General features: G+C 40.6%; 2 protein-coding genes across 2 annotated transcripts in view; one reads left to right on the top strand and one right to left on the bottom strand.

The window, feature by feature from the left end:
• Positions 1–23,864, top strand: part of LOC129771826 (sodium/nucleoside cotransporter 1-like) — a 115,209-nt gene that overhangs the window by 39,987 nt on the left and 51,358 nt on the right. The gene's annotated exons all lie outside the window — the stretch shown is intronic.
• Positions 18,106–22,314, bottom strand: LOC129766962 (uncharacterized). Its single transcript, XM_055767559.1, has 2 exons — positions 20,377–22,314; positions 18,106–20,304 (listed from the first exon to the last, which is right to left on the bottom strand). The coding sequence occupies exons 1-2, from the start codon at positions 22,312–22,314 to the stop codon at positions 18,106–18,108; spliced, it is 4,137 nt and encodes a 1,378-aa protein (XP_055623534.1).

Here is a 23,864-nt window from a genome sequence, read left to right as displayed (position 1 = left end):
CTATGTCAGTTTGGCATGGAATATATATACTACTAAAAAATATAGTTTGGTGTTAATTTCCCCGGCAACTAAAAAGCTGATTACTAGAAACTAATTGACGTTAACGTTTCATTACCTTGTAAATTCTAGATACAATACCAACATAGGGTATTTAAAAAAATGAAAATGGCTTTTTACGGGGTGTGTTCGAAACTGGAAAAAAAAACAATTTATTCAGGAATAATATTTTTATGTTGTTTTTTAAGCGCACATACATTATTTAGTCGTATGATTATTGTATCATTCAATTTATTCCGATGAGAATGCTTTAAAATATTTCAACTGATGCTCATTCCACATTTTAATTTTTTCATTCAATTTTTTCATTCAGTTTTTATGGCGAAGCTTCATACATTAATTACACATTTGTCATTATTGGTGGAATACGACCATAAATGTTGTTATGAATAGCATAGCAAGTAATGATTACAATACATATGGGTTTATTTTGATAATGCATTATGCATAAACTGATGAAAATGCATTATAATATTTGTCCATAGCGTTTCAGCGTGTATATGTATATTTTATTCAATTTTCAGTTCGTAATTTCTATCCCATTCGCGTGTATATCATGATGATGGTAACATTAATAACATTATATACGAACCTCCCACCTTATATATATGATGTCTCCCACCCTTTTAGAGACATCTTAACATTATGTTCAATTTTTAGAGCGTAAATCATCTGTCAATTTTTTCACTGTTTACATTTTCTTGCCACAAATCGTTGCCACTTTTTTCTCTCAAGTTCCACTTCTCTTCTCTGCGGACATGTTTGACGCTGTCAAATGCAGTGTATTAGTATATGGATGCCCTAAGGCCGGTTGAGTCAGTTGACAATTAAATTAGCCACCTGGACACACAAGACTGAATTTAACACTGAAAAAAAAAATATTCATGTTTGAAAGATAAATCATTCCTTATTGAGTGTATGAAAATTATTACAATTTAACGAACGTTAGATTGGTCTTGTATGGTCATTAGTATTATTTTATCTACCTATAACATTGTTCTGTTCGTTTGTGTATGGTTCAAAAACTCGCAAACGTGGCAGGGTAAAGATAGTTGTACATATATTTGTGACGGGTGCAAATGGATTTAGTAAAAATACAGGGGCTCCATCAATAAGGAGGTAACATAAATAGAGACATACAGGTTCAGTGATACTATGAAGTATAATTCGTGATGTTAAGTTTAGGCGCCATATTGTATCAACACCAAACGATAATAAGCAAAAAAAATATATATAATTGTTGACAGTGAACTGAAAACTGGTTATTATCTCAGATTTGCATCAATTCCAATGAGCTCTGACTGAATGTTAACTAGATGAAAATTGAAAACGCAATTTAAATAAGAATTGTTATTGTTTTGTTCTGGAGAAGAGAGAGAATGTGAGGTGTACATGAGGCTTGACATCATTGAAATCTCGCGTAACTTTTGAAAAGGTCCAATGTAACATTTTCGTCAACTCGAGAAAAACGAAGTTGAAGACCCGAACATTATTCCGCGAATTGTCTTAAAAGTTATCGATCTTTATCGCTCCTCTCACCACTAGCGATCAAAAATAGCTCTCCAAAACCAATCGTAGCTGTTGTTCCGTGATTTGAGTTTAAGGTTGAAGCCAAGGAGCGAAAAATGTTACATTGGACGTTTTGACTGCCCGCGTTTGCACATTGGACATATTACGTTGCACGATAAGAATTTGAAACTAACTACCAAACAACAATTCAAAAATCAGCATTTCGTTCTAAAGACAGATTATTATTGTTATCACCCGTTGAATTGAACTGAAATCGATAACAACTACTGTAAGAAACAAAAACTCAAAACGACCGAAGTACGACTTCGTGTTGTTTTGACTGCTTTGTTACTTCGGACGTTTCGGGCATCGGAGGAAAGTGGCGTCCGAAGTAACAGCCGGGTGCTTAAAATCCGAATCTGTACATTGGATATTTTTTGTATCGGCAATAAAAAGATGAAGAAAATAGATACGTGAACGATTGTTTATGTAATACATTCAATGATTGAAGACTAATAGCATGCATCTATTAACTCGATTTGTTTACATTTGTTACATAGGACCTTTTCAAAAGTTACGCGAGAAATCCTTCCCCCCTTTGTCAGTTGTCATACGATGTAGTCGGGAACACTGCTCGACGCATCGTCGGTTGACATCCTCGGTTTCCGGCCTCAGTCTCGCCGACAGAACAATGCGGTAAGGCATACCGAGCCGTAGTATCCCTGTGCATGGTGATCCTTGTTAAATACGAGATGGCCACCGAATACTCTTCCGGATCAGAAATTCAAAATATACCGTCAAAAGAATCTCATTTGAATATGTGTTCGCGTTAAGTGACATGTTTCAAATCTAAAGTTCTGTTTCTGAAAAGTATCCGAAAAATTCAGTTGGGCGCGAATAGACGTTCACAGTTACTTAAAGTTTATCCCGCCCAAAATTTATTTTCCGTTATCACATCCACATTCTCTTACTAAGCGCACGTAAATGGGTCCAATCACTGAACTGTTCATTGATTGATCTTCTAATCAACCCTTTAAAATTATTTTTTACTATAAAATTTCAGTACTTCTACCAAAACTCGACATTATAATATCAAATTATTTTCAGACACAATTCTTGTGTAAGATTTTTCATCCATTTGCAAATAAAATGTTTCTCCGTTGCATGGAATAAATGTTTGATACAGAAAATATGATAGAATGAAGGCAACCCTAAATCGGACAATCCCTTTCTCGAGTTTTGCTCTTATCAACACATTCGGCGATTCATTTTTATCTATATAGATAGAAGACAATATAGCAGTGCGTTTTATCACATTGAAATCCATTTCCACTTTCGAACGAAGATCAATTTCGTTACCGCAAACATCAAATGGACTAACAACGCTTGTCAATATATAATTGTAGAACACATGCAAATTAATTTTTTCAAATTTTCCCATTTTCCCTCAGAGTTTTCCGAAAATTTTCAATTGTCATGTTTGGTTGAAATATGTGCATTATTTTTATGGGACCCCCTCTTCTTTCCAGAGGAGGAAGGGGTGTCATACCATCATAGAAATATTTCTCGTACCCGAAAACCATCACATCCATTTGCTTTATTAGTTCTCTAGTTATGTAGAAGTTTGTGTTTCATTTGTATGGCAGCATCCATGCCCTTAGAGATGCGGTAAGTGTGTCGAGCCACCATAGAAACGTTTGGTGCCCCCTAAAACCTCCACATGCCAAATATGGCTCAATTTGCTTGTTTAGTTCTCGAGTTATGCAGAAATATGTGTTTCATTTGTATGGGAACCCCCCTTTAGATAGGGGAGAGTAGTGTCGAACTACCACAGAAAAGTTTATCGACCCCTAAAACCTCTATATGCTAAGTTTGGTTCCATTTGTTTGATTAGTGCTCGAGTTGTTCAGAGAGAGGGGAGGAGTGTCTCTTCACCATAGAAACGTTTCATGCCCCCTAAAACAGAGTCTTGCGATTGATCGAATTCAAAGAAAATTCGTGCGTTTCGCTTTGCGCTCTCTCCCGTGAAACGATCCGGTCAATCTACTCTGTTATGCTGTTATTGTATGGGGCAAAATGAGCCACCACCGGATAACGAGTTACGTGGTCTGGAGCTGATATACCTTATCACATGTTGCCCTTCAAGGTGTTCCTTTTATGGCTTTGACCCATGGAAAATATGTCCCCAAACAAAACCAAACCTCAATATGTGAAGCGTTATGTGTTTCTTACTATGTTTCTAATTATTACTTTAGGTGAATAGGTGAATATTTCATGGATACCTACTTTCTCAATAATGATTCAAACAAAATTGGGCATGAAAAAACGTATTAACCTTATCCATTTAACATGATATGTACAGGTGTTCATTTTACCTCCACCAGGTGATCATTTTAACCGCACACTAAAAAAATGTTTGATTTTACAACTATTTTTCTTTTGAAGAAATATGTACTATTTATATTTTATATAATAAAAACCGTTTGTTATGTGATAGTTTGATATGACCTTTATTTTTGAGATAACAAATTCAAGACATTTGGCTCCAAACAATTTCTTAAAAAAAAACCGCTTTGCGCGGTCAAAGTTTGTACAGATAAAATTTATGTAGTGTCGCGAATGCTGATTATACATGCAGTTTTAGGAAAATCCACGTACTGAAAATTCTTCTATCCTTCCTTCCTTCCCTCTGGCGCTTACGTCAAAATGCGAGATTACGGCAGAATAGCGGTAGAGCAAAGTCACCGCCAAAATTCGAGGGATCAGCGAGCCACGCCAGATAACGTAATCGGGACCCGAAAAAACAACGAAAGACATCAGGGGCAATGAAAACCGACGGTATCAAACACCACGAACGGTTGTAATGGCTGTCGAAGCTCGGCCGATAGATGGCCTCCTCCTTGTCATCGTCTCTCTCTCTCTCTCTCTCTCTCTCTCTCTCTCTCTCTCTCTCTCTTCGCGCTCTCTCTCTCTCTCTCTCTCTCTCTCTCTCTCTCTCTCTTTCGCTCTCTCTCTCCTCTCTGTTATACTGAAATATTAATTTTCATTCAGTCCCGGTTGAAGCCCTAAGCAAGGCTTGTATAAAGTTTTCATCCACTATGAATAAATTCCACGCATGCTACCTGCTTTTATACCACCTAAACGTGTGATGTAAGCTCCAAATATTTGCTTACCTTTGGAAAAAAAGTACAGGCAAACCTTTTTTTTTGTGCAGGGGTTAGGGACCGCACAAAAAAAATCGCATAAAAAACCTGCAAAACTTCACCTGTAGCTTTAAAAAATCGTGTTCGGTATACATTTTGAAAAAAAAAATTTTTTTACGGTGGATAGGGACTGCATAAAAAAAGTTTCCCCCAAGAAAACAATTCAAATTCACGCAGTTCACCGTTCAATTTCCTTTTGTTTCCCTGCTGTGCGATGGGACAGTTTGCCTTTTCGATTGCGCGTGGCTGTTTTGTGCTTTTATTTGCATGTCGAAACTGTTAGAAATCAAGTCATGCAAAAACTTAGAAAAACTTAGAGCATTTGATGGGAGGAGGGAAATGATTTCAGAAGTGGACAATCGAGACGCAAATATACTTTTCGTACTGAAATGCATATAAAACTTCGATAAAAACTAAAATATCCTTTTTTTAAAACCTAAAATATGCGTCAATTATGTTTTTTTATATAGCGCACAAAAAAACGCACAAAAAAAACCACACAAGAACAAAAAACCGCACAAAAAAAAAGCACAAAAAAACGCACAAAAACAGGTTTTACTGTATAGAGAATGTGTCGCATATGCACTCGATGTATGTACCAATAACGTTATTCTGAAGCAGTCGAGTCGGGCGTGAACAGCGCACATTCACTAAGAGCACATATTGGATGAACAACTGAAACTGAATTCTAGGTTTTCGGAGACATGTAACATATGCGTCGTACCGAATTCTCTACACAGCAGATGCACTGGATGTGTGGGCTATGATTGCTTTTACGAATCGACCAAACAGATCCCGGAACTTCTGTTTGGATAATGATTGAGATTTTTTGAATTTTTTGATAGTTAGATTCATATAATATATTATTTCATTCATTGTAATTCATTGTTATTGAGTGCCCTAATCGATTGACGAAAAAATCTCGTAATTCATATCTGGAATCTTCCAGTCTTTTACGGATTACCCAGACATCCAGACTGTCCTTTGTCTTGTTATGAATCATCCAGATTTCTTCGGATTTATCGCATTAAGCTAAAATTTCCTTTTTGGCTGACTTCAACTTTCATGACGGTTGATGAGTTTTTAGCATTTACTCAATGACATCAATTTAAAGCATAGGTGGCCAAAGCGTAGTTCGTGGTCTACTGGTATATGCCCCGTAGATGAATAATGATTCTGATGATTCGGTAATACAGCCAGCGTTGGTAGACCTCAGTCTGATATTTGAACAATTAATCGCCCGCAATAACCAAAAGTTTGGCCACCCCTGATTTATAGCAACCTAAGCTGTAGTCGCTTATGAATCAGCATTGATGGGATTTACGAGTTTCTGAAAATGAAGCATCTGAGGATGTCGCATGTCGATGTCAAAGATGGCTGTTATTAGAAGCAGTTGCGTTGGTTTGATGCTCTACGAATCTTTTTTAGTTTCGTGATAAATATTAATTATGCAGAGTAGGCCTTAGTGGTATCAATCTATAACTCGTTTAACGATCAATTTTATCAGCTATATTCGACTTATTTGTCAACATCAATGACGGAAGGAGAGCGAAAAGCGTTCTGGAAGAATGGTTATACCACCAAATATTGATGGTTAAAGCTAAGGAAAACATTTTTCCGAATGGTCTTATTATTTTAACTTCCAACTATGCTGCAAGGACAAATACATTTCTCAAATAATTTAATAACAATTAAATTTATTATTTTTTGAGCACGGTATCGATGCATCTTTCATCGCGGGCTACGATTTGCCTCAAGAAAGGCGTGTTTTCGTTGTGTTTATACGGTGAGTCGCAGATGGAGATGCGATCCATTGAATGTTTTTCGGTGAAATTTAGTGGTACCCACAAATCGTAGCGATTAACGTAATCAAGCTTGTTCACCTGATGCTCACGAACGGTGTTTTTAGATATCTGAAGTGAATCTGCTATTTTACGTTTTGTATATATGATTGTGTACATGATTATCCTTGATCAGCGTCTCGATTTGGTGACGCCACGAACTCGTCGGTCAACCCAATACATGCTGTCTAGAACATGAACCAGTTGAAAGGGGATCTGATGAAAAAATGGCAGACAGGAATTGATTTTCTTGATGGAAATACGCCTGCACAGCGTAATTGTGGTCATATTAATTGGTTACCTTGGATTTTGGGTTTGTTTTACTGCATTCCTTGTTATGTACGGAGAATTGTTTTTAACTAATCAAATGATGGTTTTCCGAGTTTTGTTTTTTTTCAATAACAGAAATGAACTTTCGATTCATTACAATGGTGGTTCAAAATAAAAAAAACTTCTTAGCGGAGCTATTGCTGTATGAATAATTATTGGAATACTGTGTCAAGTGAATCAATATTATTGATGATTTGTTTTGTCCAGTTCGTTATGAAACATTCGAAATTAAAAATAATCCCAGAGTTGATCATAATAATTATTAGATGTGAAACATCAGACTCATTACAAAACTATCACAATGCTTAGTTGTAAATGATTGTTCTTGTTCCAAATATTCATGAAAAATCTTTCAATAGCCACATTCGTGACAGCAGGAAGTATTAAATTGATAGGGTGATTCTGTCGCGATATATCCTAATCAGATAGGTGACACACAAAAGGACAGAATCATCATGTTGGAAGACCAAATTATAGCGTATTTGAGTCAGACAGATCACATACATCACTGGTAAAAAAGCAATTAAACTACATGTTTCATAACATGGATTCAATGTTCACACATCTTGACATAACTCAGACTCACATTTGCGATTGCAACACATCGGATATTTCCCTTCCCCTTTTTTTGAGTTGTTCCTTTATTGCATAATCCTAAAAGCATTCATTTAGAATTGTATAATACTAACACACATTTTAGTGGCAAATGTGGTGCACATCATTGATGCAACAGCCAATGGATATGATGACGGCAGTGGCTGAGATGTCCTCTTCTAATGCTCTTCAATGAATAATAACGATGCACTTTTCTGCGCCCATTCGCGATCTCGTTTCAACCCCTCCTCTCCTGCAGTCGCAATAGTACGAGTATTTTAGGAGACAAACTCTAATGCATATATCCATCAATTGTCGATGGAGACTGAGAACGAGAAGCTTCCGAAGTGTGGAAGCACGTCTGTCCCAAAACCCAGAGCGAGGAATATGCGCGCGGCTGGCTGTTGCCTATTTGCAGACCTACATATGCAAATTTATTTGCACTGTCTGCCCCGGCTGTGCCGGTCTCGGATGTTATTATATATGCAATTGCAACTGCTCCTCGGGAGTCAGGTCTTTCTTCCAGAGAGGCCGACACGAACTGCATATGGCACAGTAGCGCTTAGCTATTTCAAATAATAGGTCCTCACGCGTCTGGGCCTGAGAGTTTTGCGATATCAAGTATTGCATTGGAGCATTGGGTGGGGGAAGATTCCGTTTTCGTTATCACCGCAGCAGACGGGCCCCAAACGGGTGGATTGAATGTGGAGCAAGCACAAGTAGCAGCAGCAGCGAATGCATTTGAGTCTGGCGAGACAGGCCGGCTCACTATCGTAGACGACGCGCATTTGCCTCGGATTGGTGGTTTATTTTTCCTTATTCTTCTATCTGTTCTTATTCTTATTGCATGGCTGCAGTAGTTTGGGGGCGTGTGAAGATTTCCATTCGCTATTATGTTGTATGAAGTAATGTTGAGTTCTACAAACACTACTACAAATACTCGTTACCGCGAGTAATTGAAAACCAAACCAGATTTTCGAGAAACATATCATATTTAAAATGTCTGTGTCAACTTACGGTCGAAAACAATTATGTCTCTAAAATGACGGTGGAAATGGATGTTTAGGTAATTAATAGGTAATACTAGATGTTCGTTTTGAAAGTGCACCAGCTCATTAGGTCGGGGTTCTGCCAGAACATTTTTTGAGATATTTTAATTTGAAGTTTGGGCTCCCACTAATTGACCGTGACTGATTAAATTTATTACTTTATCACTCACGTATTACAAACAGGATGCCTTCGAAGCCCTGAGACTATGAATGTTTTTTATCTGTATTATAGTTACTTTTAACTCATTTGGCTGGTTCGTCACTTTTACTTCCATTTTTGGAAGAATGTCGGGAGTGAGAATTGAACGTGACCTTCAGCGTGACAGGCATGGATGTTACCACTACGCCAGATCGCCTCCACTAGACTATGAATGTCTGTAAAATAACACATGAATATTATAAAAAAGAGTTTTAATTTTGGTATGCATGACTCATTTCACTTTGGCAGAATGAAAATTAAAGAACATAGTTTTCAGTTCAATGTGGTTGGATGTATTTTTAGTATGAATCAGGATGGCGCATAAGTCACGCAACCTTTTTGCACAAAAAAAATCGTATAAAAAAATGTATCACGATACCAAATCTTTATTCTCGAATCAAAACCGATACAAAGTCGACAGCTGAACCGCTTAGGAACCAACACGCTCGATAGTTGCAGCGCGATTGTTATTTTATTTTCCTTCAGATAGCGTTGCGTGACTTATGTGCCACTCTGTACTTTTAAAATGGTTAAGGAAAACTTAGGATTCTTTGTCGCTGATCAGGTCGTACTCAATATCAACATTGTTTTGATAATCGGGAACCAGTTTATGAAGAATTCATGGTACATAATCCATCAGATGTTGAATGTCGTTGTACTTCGCACGAAAAATTAAATTTAGATGTAAAAGTTCCATTTTGGTTTGACTAAATTAATTCCCAACTTACTCTTCCTCAAGTCTAACTCAAAGAATGGATCATCTTGGCCCTGGCTATACATAGACATAGGTATTCCAGGTTTCGATTTCCCCACAAAAATGATTTTCATATTCAGCCAGTTCAAATTTCTTTGTTATTATCCTTTTTCCTATTCATAATTAACTTTTGCAACGCTTCAGTGGAGTAAAAATCGTCGCTTGTTATTTTAGTGACAACAAACCTTTTTCTTGTTCTGAAGCAACCACTGAGATACCTTTCTTCCACTGATCTGGATCGGAAACCCTCCTCCGTTGAAATATTGAAATACGAGTTGATTTGGCAATAAATGCTGTTTGTGTTTCTCACGATGCTTTTTAGTAAAACTGTTTGAAGTTTGACAAACGTTGCTCAAAAGACTTTTTGTTATAACAATTTTTCGAACAACCACAGACGTAATCGGCTTGAATCTTCTTAGCCGCAACTACCGTGTTGATGTTTGATTTGCCTGCATTTCTATTACGCTTACGTGTTTTTTTCTCCTAAAATTGAGAATCAGCATGCTTACGTTTTTGAGACACGGCGGCGAATCTACGTTCTCCTGATGGAAATCCGAGATTTGTTCATTTGTTTCATTTCTTTCTTGTTCTAAAATGTTATGATCGAAGATAATTTTAAAAAATGTTCAGCCAGAGTAAATCAAGTCAAACAATGTCACCTAGAGTATTATTGCATCTTAAATTTCTGTCTCCCATAACCAAGTCTTTCTCAATCACATCCTCCCTTTCATGCTGTGAGCCTACATATTTGTTAATTTCGGATTCAGCATCTTGAACAAAATTATGTAGCTGCTGGACACGCTAAACTTCATTATCTTTGCTCCTGACATCCATCTTAAGGTTTACCATTTCAAAATGGAAAGATATACCAAAATTCGGATTTTCATCGAAAAATCATCTTCAGCGATGAGGCTCATTTCTGGCTGAATGTCTTCGTCAATAAGCAGAATATTCGTTATTGGCCAGACAGCAATACACACATCCCGAAATCCCGAAAAAAAACGGTTTGGTGCGATTTATGGTCCGGCGGCGTCATTGGGCCGTACTTTTCCGTGATGATCAAGACCGGCACGTTACTGTGAATGGGAATCGCTACCGCTCAATGATAACCGAATATTGACGTAGGACTACGTCTTTAATTTCTATACGTGTAAGTTCAAAGTTTCGAAAACGAAAGCGTTACCCCGGAGAACGGGATTTTGAGCGTTAATAGCTCCTAAACAGCTGAACGAAATAGCATGATAAACACTTCATTCGAAAGATAAAATGTCTACGCGTTGTATACTTGTTACTTGTTTCAATACTTGATCCATAAACTTGTTTCAATAGTCCTAAAATTGCTTTAAAAACAGGACATTGGAATCACACCAATCGGTATATAAGCGAGTGCCACCCGGAAATCCACTCAGTTATGATTGCGCAACGATTGAGGTACGATCCCTGAAATTGATGGATGTTTCCCTAACACAGATTTCAAAACCACGGAGCCTGTGGAAATCGGCATAGCAAATTAGATGCAAGCAGCGGTATTTTTTGTACTCGTTTGCATTTTTGCAAATTGGAATGTTTCCCTAACACAGACTTCAAAACCATAAAGCCTGGGGAAATCGACATTTCAAAATAGATGCAAGCTGCGAGTACTTTTGTACTCGCTTGCGTTTCTGCAAATCGGAATATGTTTTCCCAATACAGATTCTGAAACCAAGAAGTTGGGAAAATTGGCATTGCAGATACATTCAAGTCGGCAATACTTTTATACCCCCATGCATTTTTACACTCCGGAATTAGTTTTGCTAACACGGTCTACAAAAGCGGGTACAAATGCAACGCTTTGGCTCGATTATTCAAGACTACATTGGAAGATATTTGTCGCCAGCTCACTGAACTCCTACGCGTACCGTTTGATGATTAGGCAAAATGTTGACAACTATCTACTGCGATAACTACTACCATACAGTCAGCTCGCGCAGTCCGAAGCCTCCGGACGCAAAGTTGTTCGTGTCCGTTATTGTGTTGGAACAATACCGTTATCGGTTTCGCTGAAGTGATTGTGTCGCTCTAACGGTGTTTTCTTTATAGCGAGAGTGAAGTGATAAGTAATCACAACCAGCGGGAGGGAGAAGTCCTCCACTGCGGGCGCTGTGAGCGTGTGCCGTTCCTCGTCATCGTATTGTGGTGCGATACACCATTGCTGTTGTGCCAAGCGATCATCACGTGGTTCGATTGGAGCACCGTTACAAATCATCCGCACCGTGCGCTTCAAGTATTTTAGTTTATATATATATATATATTAGGTTAAGGATTTAAAAAAAAAAGAAAAAGTATAATTGTATATCTGCCATAATGGCAGAGTGCGATCCTCCTGATATGGACATTGAATCTGATGTTTCCTCCTCACTAACTACTGGGAAGTCGCTTAAACGCGTTCCCCCCTCAGACGATGTCTTTTCAGAGGAAGAGTTAATCAACCTCAACAAGCCCCCTTCAAGAAAATTGGCAAACTTTTCCACTTCACCCCCTCAATCTCCCGCTCCCGCTTCCGATTATCTCCCGAACTTGCCTCCCAGCCCAACTGTTCCCGCTCCCGCTCAACAATCGACCTCGTCCTCCCCCTCAGTTGTCCCCTCTCCGCGTGTCAAGGTCTATCCAGAAGATGCATCTGGATCTGGCCCATGGGTTGTTTTCTTCCGGCCAAAACCCAACGGGAAATCGCTCAACGTCATTCAGATCATGAAAGATCTGACAAAAACTTATTCCTCCGTGGTCGAAATTAGAAAGGTTCGACCGAACAAACTGCGTGTTGTCGTGGCTGATCGGAAGCAAGCTAACGAGATTGTTGTCGACAATAGGTTCGTACTAGAATATCGCGTCTATGTGCCCTGCCATAACGTAAAAATTTCGGGGGTGATTACAGAAACGGGTCTGACGAGCGCATTAATAAAAGAGGGAGATGGCAGATTTAAAAAGCTCCCTTTGACGAAAGTTAAAATTTTGGACTGCCATCAATTAGGAAAAGTGTCCCAAGAAGAGGGAAAAACAAAATTCACGCCGTCCGACTCGTTTCGAGTAACTTTTGCTGGTTCCGCCCTCCCTGACTACGTTATGGTGGACAAATTGAGGCTTCCGCTGCGTCTCTTCGTGCCAAAGCCCATGACTTGCAACAAATGCAAGTCAGTTGGTCACACAGCAGACTACTGCGCCAACAAGGAGCGCTGTGCCACTTGCGGAGAGCAACATGTGGGCAAATCCTGCAGTGCGACTGAGCATAAGTGTCCATATTGCGGGGTGACCCCACATGAGCTCTCAGTTTGTGAAACTTACAAGAGTCGCTGGGAGAAACAGAAGCGCTCTTTGAAGGAACGCTCGAAACGCACTTTTGCGGATATTTTAAAGGGCGCTTCTCCACTGGCCCAACAACAACAACCAATCAACACACAAAATGTCTTCGCCACGTTGCCCGTTGACGAAATAGAAGCGGACACAGCTAACGGGGGCACACCGTTCATTTTCCAAGGGAATCTCCGGCGCAAAAATTTGACCACTCCCAAAATTCAATCACAAGTCCCTCCGGTGAAATCCCCTGTTAGCTTGCCCAAAAAAACGAGTGCAGCGGACAAGCAAAATCAGGTTCCTCCTGGCTTCCGTGGGAATAGTTCACCTTCGAACGACCCAGCACTCGAGGGGACATCAAAAACCCCAACTGTCCCTATTTTTCCGTCCAGCTTAACTTCCCAATCGGGATTTATAAAGTTGTCTGACCTTTTGGATCAAATCTTCAAGTGTTTTAACGTTTCCGACTCCATCAGAACCATTGTCATTTCAATGCTTCCAGTATTAAAGACAATTTTGCAACAATTGATGCAAACATGGCCCCTCCTTGCAATGATTATCTCTCTTGATGTCTAATTTAAATAGAGAGGTCGGAGATATCACTGTTTTACAGTGGAATTTTCGTAGTCTTATCCCTAAATTGGATACATTCAAATTTTTAATTCATAAGTTCAATTGTGATGTTTTTGCTCTGTCCGAAACTTGGCTTTCTTCGCGAGATGATCTCTCTTTCCATGATTTCAATATTGTACGCTTGGACCGTGATGACAGATACGGAGGGGTGCTATTGGGGATCAATAAGTGCCACTCATTTTTTCGAATTGACCTTCCACCTATTGGAGGGATTGAAGCTGTTGCTTGTCATGCAAACATCAGAGGCAAAGACCTCTGTATTGTCAGCTTGTATTGGCCTCCGAGAGCTGCGGTTAGCCGCAAGCAACTTGTTGACATGTGCTCACTCCTTCCTGAGCCACGATTGATCTTGGGAGACTTCAACTCTCACGGAACTGCCTGGGGGGAACAGTACGACGACAATCGTTCATTGTTGATATATGACCTTTGTAGCAGCTTCAATATGACCGTTTTGAACACTGGGGAAACAACACGTGTACCTAAACCTCCTGCTAACCCAAGTGCTCTTGACCTCTCGCTTTGCTCGAATTCACTATCGTTAGATTGCAAGTGGAATGTAATCCAGGACCCCAACGGTAGTGATCACTTGCCAATCAAAATTTCCATCACCATTGGGTCGAATTCTTCTGAATCTATAAACATGGCATATGACCTCACAAGACACATTGACTGGAAAAAATATGCGGACGCGATTACTCTAGCCATCAATTCCAGAAATGGTTTACCTCCATTGGAGGAGTATAACTTCCTTTCTCGTTTGATCTATGACAGCGCAGTTCGCGCTCAAACGAAACCCATTCCAGGTTCCACCATTTCCCGAAGGCCTCCCAATCTATGGTGGGATAGCCAATGTTCCAAGCTTTATGTAGAAAAATCGAATGCATTTGAAGCTTTTCGGAAACGTGGTACTCCTGAAAATTTTCAAACGTATTTATCCCTTGAGAATCAGTTCAAAAATTTGATCAAAGGGAAAAAACGTGCTTATTGGCGAAACTTCGTGGGAGGTTTGTCACGAGAAACGTCAATGAAAAAATTATGGAAAGTGGCTCGAAACATGAGAAATCGCTCTTCAACGAATGAAAGCGAAGAATATTCACATCGATGGATTTTTAATTTTGCACGAAAGGTTTGTCCCGATTCCGCTCCCGTGCAAAAAATTGTTCGAGATATACCACAAGATAGGTGCGATCTTGATTCCGGGTTTTCGATGGTAGAATTCTCTCTTGCTCTCCTTTCTTGTAACAATTCGGCTCCGGGAACGGATAGAATTAAGTTCAACTTGTTGAAAAACCTCCCTGATGTGGCGAAACATCGCTTGCTGAATTTATTCAATCGGTTTCTGGAACATAATATTGTTCCAGATGATTGGAGACAAGTGCGCATTATAGCTATTCAAAAACCCGGAAAACCCGCGTCCGACTTCAATTCGTACCGCCCAATAGCAATGCTGTCTTGTATACGGAAATTGTTGGAGAAAATGATCTTGTTTCGCCTTGATCGATGGGTTGAAACGAATGGCCTACTCTCAGATACACAATATGGGTTCCGCAGGGGCAAGGGGACGAATGATTGTCTTGCGTTGCTTTCTTCAGAAATTCAAATGGCTTACGCCGAAAAAAAACAAATGGCTTCAGTATTCTTGGACATAAAGGGGGCCTTTGATTCAGTTTCAATAGAGGTCCTGTCAGACAAATTACACTCTCGGGGTCTGCCGCCTCTATTGAATAATATGTTATATAACTTGCTTTGTGAGAAACATTTGAATTTTTCTCACGCGGATTCGACAGTAAGTCGGGTCTCCTACATGGGACTCCCCCAGGGCTCATGTTTAAGCCCCCTTTTGTACAACTTCTATGTAAGCGACATCGACTATAATCTAAGGAATCGAAATTCCCTAGATGCTTGCTATGAAGGCAAGACTTTTCGCTCGTCCTCTCTCGAGCGCTTCGTGATTAATCTAGGGAACTTATTTCCCTAGATGTGGGCAATTGAGGCCTAAGAATCACGGATTTAATTAAAGGCAACGAAGCCAGGGAGCCTATTTTCCTGGACTTGTTTTGGTCTCTTACGGGCTATGCCCCTTCCAAAATTCCCGTAATCGCGAATACGTTTCAGTATCAGACGGCTCCAGATTGGTCCGTCCGAGTGAAACTCGCAACTACTTTTCGGTGGGGGAAATTTTGGGTGTGTGTGTGTGTGTGTGTGTTATACCTTTACTCGAGCTCCTTCCTTGTTAGGAGCTCTGGCCTGGTGCGTGACGCCTGGTTGCCAATTTGGGGGTATCCGGATTCTGATGCGTGACGCCTGGTTGTCAACGCTTAGTGGGTTTTCGGATTCGGATATTTTTAACTTGAACTATTTTACTTGATTGAACTTTCCGTTTTTATTTGAACTGATGCTTGAACTTTGAAGTGAACTTAAATTGAATCTTGACTGAACTGAAATTGAACGGGAATTGAACTTAAATTGAATCTTGACTGAACTGAAATTGAACGGGAATTGAACTGACTGAAACTTGAACTCAATTCCTAGGCCAGAATCCCGAGTATATATACCCAAGAATTCATTCCTAGGCGCTAAAACTATAAAGGAGAGAAGAGATCTCTCTTTCCTTCTCAGACAACCGAGCCCATATCGATTGTCTGCCTGCTATTTCCCTACATGTAATTACTACCCGCTTATCTCTGCGGACCTCTGTCGCTCTCGCTAGAGGGGTACAATTTAGAAAGTTTATTACTCATCGTCGGCTTAAAATGTTATTTTTGTTTATAGCCCTTCGTATATTCGATAATGGGCGAGGCCAGGCTTATTACCAGCAATAATCATCTTTCGCCTGGTGTCTTGTTGTCTTTGTGTATTCCAGGCGCCTTATCTGTCTATGCTGCCTGCTCACGGTCCCAAATGAACACGTGATTTCCTATCTTGTATGCCTGCGCTACACTATGAGTAATACGATCTATTCAGAGGATCGTGCGGGTCACAAATTTGTTTATTTATTTGTCCCTACTTTCTGGTGTGTCATGCACCGCTTGTCTGAAGCTATACAAAAGGAAAAGAAAAATAAAAAAGGGATGAATCACATGGCCGTATCTGGTGATTCATTGGGCTATAAATTTTCTATGCGCTCGTTTGCGCTTCAATAACATTATTTTGTTTATTGGCCGGCCTTGCTATCTAAATTGGGTCCGTAACATTCCGGCCCTGATAAATCTACTTGTTCGATTTATAAAATTCCTGAACGGACCCTATGCTACCTGTGTTACTTATATCTCTATTTGTTTACATGTTTTCGGAGCATCATTTATTTTACATTCATCCTTATATTCTAACAGAGTTTAAAAACACTTTTAAATTTCAATTCTTCGGCACGTTGCCTGGTTCCAACGGATGTCCTCTTCAATGCTTGGTCCTTGGAAACTTTCTTCATGTTAACTCTGGTACGAGTTATCTTCATTGACTGCAACTTTCGGATATTAGACAGCTTGTCCTCCTCAATGCTTGGTCCATGGATCATACATCTTAGCTCTGACGCGAGCTTACATCAGTTGGCTGCATCTTTCGGATATTGGTGCTCTGGTGCGAGCACTGACGTCTTCTTCCTGATTAGTTGATGGCTGGATCATTTCCCTTGATAATGTCCAGTACTGCAATTTTAACTGCCGGTCGTTTCAGGACACCTTTCGCGGTTTGGATCTTTGCTTGGCGAACTTGCCCGTCGCTCGCCACAAACGTTTCGATGACTCGTCCTTTGAGCCATTTTCCTGGTGGTGCGTCGTCGTCCGTGATTAAGACGATGTCGTTGACTTTGATCGGTTCTACTTTCTGCGTATTCTTATTACGCTTTAACAGAGTTGGTAAGTACTCCTTCTTCCATCGGTTCCAAAACAACTTGGAATAATGTTGAATGCGTCTCCATTGCGCTGTGTCATACTGACTGGTCGTTGGTGCATACGGTGGGGCATACTCTCCTGCTCTTCCTATTAACGCGTGGAATGGCGTCAACACTTCATCGTCGATGCAGGAGACTGGTATGTGTGTCAACGGTCGAGAGTTGACTAAAAATTCCGCTTGGATGAATGCAGCTTGCAACGTTGCTGCTGATGACTTTCTCCTACCCCAAACTTTCAGGATCTCTGCTAGTGCTACTTTGACGTTTCTTATTAATCTCTCCCAAGCGCCTCCAAAATGTGGTGCTGAAGGTGGGTTGAATCTCCACTGGATTTCCATTTTTGCTGCTTCATTTTTGCCCATCTTCTCGTTGATTTCATTGACTAGCGACTTTAACTCTCGCTCTGCTCCAACGAAGTTCGTTCCGTTGTCGCTGTAGATACTGGTGACCTTTCCTCTTCGGTTCTGGAAGTTCCTTAACACGACCATGAACGCATCAGTACTGAGATTTTCTGCCATCTCAATATGTACTGCTCTTGTTGAGAGACAGGTGAATATGACGCCCCATCTCTTCTCGAGCGATCTCTTTACCGCTACTTCGAAAGGTCCGAAGTAATCTACTCCGCAGTTTGTGAATGGAGGTATATGCGCTTCTGTGCGGAAATGTGGTAAATCTGCCATCATCGGCTCTACCGGAGTTGCACGTCGTATTTTGCACCTATTGCAATTCTTCTTGACGTTTGCTAATATTGTTCTTATATGCAGTATCCAATACTTCTGCCGTAATGCTGCTATGACGGTGTTTTCGCCGTGGTGGAAATATCTTTCGTGTGTTGCTTTCACGATCAAATACGTATATGGATGCTTTTGTGGGAGCAATATTGGCGTTCTTGTAGTCCATGTGTACTGACATGGCTTTCTTCAAACGTCCACCACTTCTCATTACCCCTGCCTCGTCTAGGAAGGGTGCGTAACTGACCAATGGTCCTGACGCTATTGTTCCGCCATTGAATAAAGTTTCCATCTCTGTTGGAAACGCTTCCCATTGCATCTTTCTATAGAGCACGTTCTCAGCTCTTTGGTAGACTTTGTACTCAATGTCTGGAATATATCCACGACGTAATCTTTCCTTTGTCCTGTTTAATACACAAAGGTTCTTCACCAACTTCCACCAATCTGAGTACTCCTTGTACTTATCGATGAAACTAAGTTTGCTTAGTTCTTCGTGAACTAGCACTGTTTCTCTCAACTCTTCGTCTTTTTCCTTCTCTTCAGTGGAAGGCCATGACGATTCTGAGAGCTTTAGGAAATCAGGTCCTTCAAACCATTGTGATTTTCCTAGCTTTTCCTTTGTGCCTTCATCGGCTGGATTTTCATCTGTTGGCACCCATCGCCATTCATTTTTCCTGTTATCTTCCAGGATTTCACCTACTCGATGCATCACAAATACGCTTCTTCGTTTTGGACTCTTGATCCATGACAATACGGTCTGTGAATCACTCCAAAATGTTTTGCTAACAATCTTTAGTCTTGTTTCTTCTATTATCGTTTTGGTTAATCGGCTTCCTAACACGGCTGCTTGTAGCTCTAGGCGTGGTATGCTCAATGGTTTGACTGGTGCTACTCTAGACTTTGCTGATAGAAGTCTTACGTGTGGTGTGTTTCCAGATATACTTCTTACGTACACACATGCACAAAATGCTTTCTCAGAAGCATCTACAAAGGTATGTAGTTCTACTTCACCTGTTCTTTCTTCGAGGATGTATCTTGGTATCGTTACGCTCTCAGCAGATTTAATAATTTCTAACCAGTGTTGCCAGTCTGACTGCAACTTCTCGGGAATTTCGTCATCAGAATCTATATTTTCTATGTGCAGCCTTTGCATGAGGATTCTTCCATGCACAGTTATATTTGAGATGAGTCCAAGTGGATCGTAGACACTCATCACGAAAGCTAGTACCTCTCTCTTTGTTGGTAAACGTAGCATTTGTGTAACATCACTTCCTAGCTTGTCTAATTTGATTTGATAGCCGAGTGTGTCAGACGTGGTGTTCCAATATACACCAAGTACCTTTTCTGTCATTGAATCTTTTTCTTCGAACATTTTGATTCCGGAAATTTGTACACGTTCCGAGGGTAAACTTTGAAGAAGTTCTCTGCTGTTTGACACAAAGTTTCTGATGTGGAAACCCGCGTGATCGTGAATTTTCATAACATGTAGTACTATCTCTGCTGCCTTATCGAGCTCTTCAAAACTATCCAGATAATCGTCGACGTAGTGTTGCTTTATGATTGCTTCAGTCGCCACTGGACAATATTTCCTGAATTTTTCTGCGTTGTGGTTTTTAACCGCTTGTGCACATGACGGTGAACAGGTTGATCCGAATGTCATCACCTGCATTACGTATACAGCAGGTTTCTTACTGCTATCACAATCTCTCCATAAGAATCTCTGAGCGTGTTGATCTTCAGCTCGGATTCGTACTTGATGGAACATCTCTTTGATGTCTCCACATACAGCAATTGCTCCTTCTCGGAATCTTACTAAAACGCCGAACAATGACGTAGTAGCATCCGGCCCCGATAACAGTTCCGTGTTGAATGATACACCTTGTATCTTTGCCGCCGCATCGAAAACCAACCTTGGCTTAGGTGGCAACTTATTTTTGTTGTGCACAATAAAGTGTGGAAGATAATACACTCTTGATACCGGCTTCATAATTTCTTCCTCTGACAGTTTGCGGATGTAGCCTTTCTTCTCGTAATCCGCAAATGTTTCTATTGCCCATTTTTTCAACTCTGGGTCTTTCTTTAACATTCTCTCACTTGTTGTCAGCCTTTTTGCTGCATTGTTGTAGCTATTTGGAAATTTCGTTTCCTCATCTTTCCATAGCAGTTCAACTTCGTATCTACCATCCTTGTATTTCATAGTACTTTTTAATATTTCATCAGCTCTTTCTTCTTCCGCTGATTTTGGTAGATTCTTGACCAATTTCACACCGAAGTCTTCGGTGGAGAAATATTTCTGCAAAGCCTTGTTCATGTCTTCTTCTTGCTGTATGACCATGATGTGTCCGCCTTGCACGTTGGACGATATGTTGCCGAACATGAACCATCCAAGTTTGGTTCGTAGCGCTGTGGGCTCGTTCGGTTTTCTCATTCGCCTTTCGAATGGAATTAACAAATGACTGTGACTCAGTCCAATCAATATTGTCGGGCGTATACTGCTGTAACTGCTCAACGGCAGATTCTTGAGGTATGGATACCTTTTCTCCATCACCTCCTTGTTGAAGCTTTGCTCTGGGAGTTGGAGATTCTTTATCGTTCTCACTCCTTTCATGACGTATTCTTTTTCATTGTTGCCGTTGATTCGTACCTGAACTCTACGGCTGTTTTGTTCGTTTCTCGTGACGTTCTGCGTCCACTTTAGCATCAACGGATCAATTCTTCCGTTGAGCCCTAACTTGTTCGCAATCTCCTCGTCTATAAGAGAGAGTGATGACCCCGCATCCAAGAAGGCAAACGTGTTGATGATTTTGTCATTATTTTTCAGCGTCACAGGAACTATTTGGTAGAATACGTTGGATTTTGTTATTTGTTGGTGATTGTGTATCTCACCCTCTCGTGTATTTGGACTACTTCGTCCTTCCGATTCATTTTGACCACTTGTATTTCTCTCTTGAGATTTATGAATCAATGGATGATGTTTGAACTTACATCCATTAATTCCACATTGTTTTGCTCTTTTGCAGTCTCGCATCATATGGTTTGTAAATGCAAGACAGCTCAAGCATACCTTTGCCTTAAAGGCTAATTCATTTCTTTTTTCAGGCTTCATAGCCTTGAATCTGGTGCATTCGAGGAGTTTGTGACTTCCTCGACATGCTTCACATTTTTGTTGGTTTGTTGGTCGGTTCTCCTGATGCGTATTTATATTGACTCTACGCTCAGGCCTTAGTTCTCGCGGCTGCGGTCTATTTATTTCTCGCGGCTGCGGCCTGCTGGTTCCATTCAGCAGTCTATTGGTTCTCGAATGAGGCTTCAGCCACTCATTGAGATCAGCCAAAGTCTTTGCCCCGTCGTACATCTCTTCGGTCCACTTCACCTGTAGACCGTAGGGCATTTTCCTTATGATCTCTTCCACCAATCGGTGGTCAATCAGGAATTCTTCTCTATCCATAAGAGAAACATTACAGACGAGATTATCCAGTGCTTCGGATATCTCGGTAATCAAATTCCGACTCTCCCTTTTGATATTGGTGAGTTCGGCTAGTAATTCTTTATAGACTAGTTCGGGTCTTCCGAAATTATCTTCTAGTCTATCAATTATTTGGTCCATATTATTTGGATCCATCATTAGCTGTCGGACGCTCCTCTCTGCGTTTCCGTACAGCACTGTTTGCAGGCGATTCAAATTTTCAAGCCTGTTAAATTGACCTTGTTTTGTGGTCTCATCAAAGCCTTTTTTAAAATTTGGCCATTCTCGTGCCGCGCCTCCAAACCTTGGCAAGCTCATCAATGCCTGCCGTTTCAGGTAGACAGTCCATTCTGGTTCTGCCTCCTGTTCTTGACCATCGCTATTTTCAATTTGATTTGAAGTGCTTGGTTTTGATTCTAAATTTACTGTCCTCATGGACTTCACCAGAGCTTCCATTGCCGCTCTGTTCTCTTGCAGGATTTCCTGCAAGCTATTTCCGGAAACTGATTGTCTTACTTTGACCTTCAGTTCCATTAATTCCTTTTCCGTGCTCATGCACTTAGGGCATATCCACCTTTCCTCCTTTTTAGGTAGATATGTGAGTCCCACACATGATATGTGGAACCACCGATCGCATTCATCGCATGCGACCATGTCCTCTTTGGTATTTTTATCCGTACACAGACGGCAGTGCCCATTTGGGTTGGCTTTATACGCATATGTAGCCATTTTAATTAACGTGATTCCTTCTTGAATACACGTGAGTTCAATTCAGATCTTTTTTGAGTGCTTAAATTTTCAAGTCTTATCTCTTTCTTATAAACGTGATTCCCTTTTGAATGCACGTGTGTTCAAATCAATTTCTATGAGTGCTTGAGTTCCAAGTCTTATCTCCTCTTACAACGTGATTCCCGTTTGAATACACGTGAGTTCAATTTCACTCTCTGGCGCGAGAGTTCGAATTTCAATTCTTGACTTCTTAGTCTTTTCAAAAAGGCGTGATTCTGAGCCTCCCGATTTACTCCTCTTGCGCGAGGGATCGTGTTTCTAGATCTTTGGTGAAGGTGTGAGTTCTAAATTTCCTCTCTGGAGCCACCAAAATATAATCTAAGGAATCGAAATTCCCTAGATGCTTGCTATGAAGGCAAGACTTTTCGCTCGTCCTCTCTCGAGCGCTTCGTGATTAACCTAGGGAACTTATTTCCCTAGATGTGGGCAATTGAGGCCTAAGAATCACGGATTTAATTAAAGGCAACGAAGCCAGGGAGCCTATTTTCCTGGACTTGTTTTGGTCTCTTACGGGCTATGCCCCTTCCAAAATTCCCGTAATCGCGAATACGTTTCAGTATCAGACGGCTCCAGATTGGTCCGTCCGAGTGAAACTCGCAACTACTTTTCGGTGGGGGAAATTTTGGGTGTGTGTGTGTGTGTGTGTTATACCTTTACTCGAGCTCCTTCCTTGTTAGGAGCTCTGGCCTGGTGCGTGACGCCTGGTTGCCAATTTGGGGGTATCCGGATTCTGATGCGTGACGCCTGGTTGTCAACGCTTAGTGGGTTTTCGGATTCGGATATTTTTAACTTGAACTATTTTACTTGATTGAACTTTCCGTTTTTATTTGAACTGATGCTTGAACTTTGAACTGAACTTAAATTGAATCTTGACTGAACTGAAATTGAACGGGAATTGAACTTAAATTGAATCTTGACTGAACTGGAATTGAACGGGAATTGAACTGACTGAAACTTGAACTCAATTCCTAGGCCAGAATCCCGAGTATATATACCCAAGAATTCATTCCTAGGCGCTAAAACTATAAAGGAGAGAAGAGATCTCTCTTTCCTTCTCAGACAACCGAGCCCATATCGATTGTCTGCCTGCTATTTCCCTACATGTAATTACTACCCGCTTATCTCTGCGGACCTCTGTCGCTCTCGCTAGAGGGGTACAATTTAGAAAGTTTATTACTCATCGTCGGCTTAAAATGTTATTTTTGTTTATAGCCCTTCGTATATTCGATAATGGGCGAGGCCAGGCTTATTACCAGCAATAATCATCTTTCGCCTGGTGTCTTGTTGTCTTTGTGTATTCCAGGCGCCTTATCTGTCTATGCTGCCTGCTCACGGTCCCAAATGAACACGTGATTTCCTATCTTGTATGCCTGCGCTACACTATGAGTAATACGATCTATTCAGAGGATCGTGCGGGTCACAAATTTGTTTATTTATTTGTCCCTACTTTCTGGTGCGTCATGCACCGCTTGTCTGAAGCTATACAAAAG

The sequence above is a fragment of the Toxorhynchites rutilus genome, chromosome 2, assembly GCF_029784135.1.
Source record: "Toxorhynchites rutilus septentrionalis strain SRP chromosome 2, ASM2978413v1, whole genome shotgun sequence".
Classification (NCBI taxonomy): Eukaryota; Metazoa; Arthropoda; class Insecta; order Diptera; family Culicidae; genus Toxorhynchites; species Toxorhynchites rutilus.
The sequence above is the reverse complement of the archived record's forward strand: the minus strand, read 5'-3'. Positions and strand labels throughout refer to the sequence as shown.

Coding starts and splice junctions, on each gene's coding strand:
- LOC129766962 (XM_055767559.1), bottom strand. CDS start 22,314: ATGGCTACATATGCGTATAAAGCCAACCCAAATGGGCACTGCCGTCTG. Junction 20,305..20,376: donor AAGACTTCGGTGTGAAATTG/GTCAAGAATCTA, acceptor ATGAAATACAAG/GATGGTAGATACGAAGTTGA.